This window comes from Penaeus japonicus, unplaced genomic scaffold, assembly GCF_977035675.1.
Source record: "Penaeus japonicus unplaced genomic scaffold, GWHDUDI00000001_assembly GWHDUDI00000015, whole genome shotgun sequence".
Taxonomy (NCBI): domain Eukaryota; kingdom Metazoa; phylum Arthropoda; class Malacostraca; order Decapoda; family Penaeidae; genus Penaeus; species Penaeus japonicus.
Genome location: NW_028234417.1, coordinates 1039362 through 1041599, shown reverse-complemented (window position 1 = coordinate 1041599; position 2238 = coordinate 1039362). Strand labels below are relative to the sequence as shown.

Below are 2238 nucleotides of genomic sequence, written 5' to 3'. Positions count from 1 at the left end.
CTCTCTCTCTCTCTCTCTCTCTCTCTCTCTCTCTCTCTCTCTCTCTCTATCCATCTCTCTCTCTCTCTATCTCTCTCTCTCCATCAATATTCTTACCTGTCTCCACTCCTCTAATAAGGATAATAATAATGATCATGATAATTACAATAGTAGCAATATTAACAATTACAATAATGATATTTATGATATCGACGCCAATTAAAGTATTGATGATAATGACGCTGATCAAAATAGTGATGATAATGATAACAGTAATAACATTACCTGATAATGCGTTAATAGTAGAATGCCGGGGCTGTTTCAGGTGTCATGATTCAAGTAGATTCCCAATGTGGCGGTAATTGGTTCGCATAAGAAACTATTTACAAACGCACAATTCTTAAACGTGAATGAATATTGCCCATTGTTAGTGTTGACGTAGTTTACTTTATGACGGAAATATGAGTAATAACAATCACTATCGAATTATTTCATCATAACAGCCAACATATCGTATTCGTTTCCGCTTGCCTTCCCGCACCGCGCATTTGAACCCAAGTCCCCCCCCCCGGCCCCCGCCTCCGCCCCCGCCCCTCCCTCCCTCCCTCCCTCGTCTGGCCGCCCGCTAACCCCCCTGCCTCCCCCCGCAGGTGAGCGATCGCGACATGGCCCCAGAAGGCGACAGCTTCGACGAGACTAACCGCTACCTGGAGGAGATGGTGACCCTCGCATGCGACCTGCAGAGGCAAATCGGTATCCGCCCAATGTACTTCGCCGCTGACCTGTTTTCTCACCCTCGCTACATGAACGGCTCTGGCTCCAACCCCGACGCCCACGTGTTCGCGTACGCCTGCGCCCAGGTCAAGCGCAGCATGGACGCCGCTAAGCGCTTGGGCGCCGAGAACTTCGTGTTCTTCAACCCTCGCGACGGCTACCAGAGCGTCCTGCAACGCCAGTTCTTCCGCGACATGTCCCACATGGCGCAGCTGTACCGCATGGCGGCGCAGTACAAGGACAAGATCGGCATTCAGGGGCCAGCTGCTGATCCATGCCTAAGCCAGCCGACCCTCGCCGTCACCAGTACGAGTCCGACGCCATGTCCACCATGCACATGCTGCGCCACTTCGGCCTCGACAAGTACTACAAGCTGTACATCAAGCCCGCATTCTCTCGCCTCATGAGCCGCCCCTACGAGCACGACGTCTACATGGCCGCCGCATACAACATGCTCGGCTGCGTCGACGCCTCCGACAGCTGGCCAGAGGTCCGAGGGACATCAGACCTGTGCGCTCGCAACGTGCGCGACGCGACCTACGTCATGAAGTGCGTCTTGGAACAGGTACGTCAGGCCCCTGGCCGCAGCACTGGGGGGCTCGCAATTGCACAGGCTGCATTGCGGTGCCAAAAAACGGATAGAGTGTTTTATGAGCTTTCATGTCATACTACTACATTAAAGTAATATCAGCATCTGCCGATAGGGATTATGGCTTATCTAAATTTCACTGAAAAGTAAAAAATTCAGGACAGATATTCGGAACGTGATTGTTTCACAAAGGTCACGACGAACCAGAGAGATGAATCGGGCGCATCTCACCTTTGAAATAGTACTCTGGCTCACTTTAACTTCCTTCCCTTCAAGCAGAGTGGTCTACAGGGCGGTGGCTTCATCCTGGGCGGCCGCGTCCGCCGCGAGTCCACCGAGCCCCGAGACCTGTTCCACGGCCATATCATGGCCATGGACACCTTCGCCCGCGCCCTCAGGAACGCCGCCCGCATGATCTCCGACGGATCCTTCAGCCGCAGCATCCAGCAGGTAAGTCCTGAGCTCTTGAGTAACTCCACTGAACATGCAATACAAATACTGCCAATAGCCAAACTCGAGCCTCGAGCGCCCTTCGCCTTCTCACCAAAGCCTCCTTCCCTCCTTCCCTCCAGCGCTACTCTTCCTACAAGTCCGGTCTCGGCGAGCGCATCGAGAAGGGCGCCGCGTCCTTCGAAGAGTGCGAGGACTACGTCCGCAAGTGCGGCGAGCCTCAGCCACAGTCCAGCCGCCATGAGCACTTCGAGAACATGTTCAATTACTATATTTTCCCAGCACGCCAATAGACCTTCGCGTCCGCGGTGTTGCATAGATGGGAAAAACTAGTCAAAGCGGCCAATGCATTCTTATGCGTCACGGAATGACGTGACGCGTAAGAATATCATTCAGATCAAATTTTCACGCATTAAAAAGGAAGACGAACACTATCAATGGTGCCA

General features: G+C 52.8%; 1 protein-coding gene across 1 annotated transcript in view; it reads left to right on the top strand.

Moving 5' to 3' along the window:
• LOC122252258 (uncharacterized) overlaps positions 1–2238 on the top strand; it is a 3165-nt gene that overhangs the window by 288 nt on the left and 639 nt on the right. Inside the window, 5 exon segments of the mRNA XM_086544942.1 lie at positions 630–1004; positions 1006–1026; positions 1028–1318; positions 1619–1792; positions 1915–2238. The exon segment at positions 1915–2238 is cut by the window's right edge and continues 639 nt beyond it. Coding sequence (XP_086401068.1) covers positions 630–1004; positions 1006–1026; positions 1028–1318; positions 1619–1792; positions 1915–2085 — 1032 coding nt within the window. The 3' untranslated portion in view covers positions 2086–2238.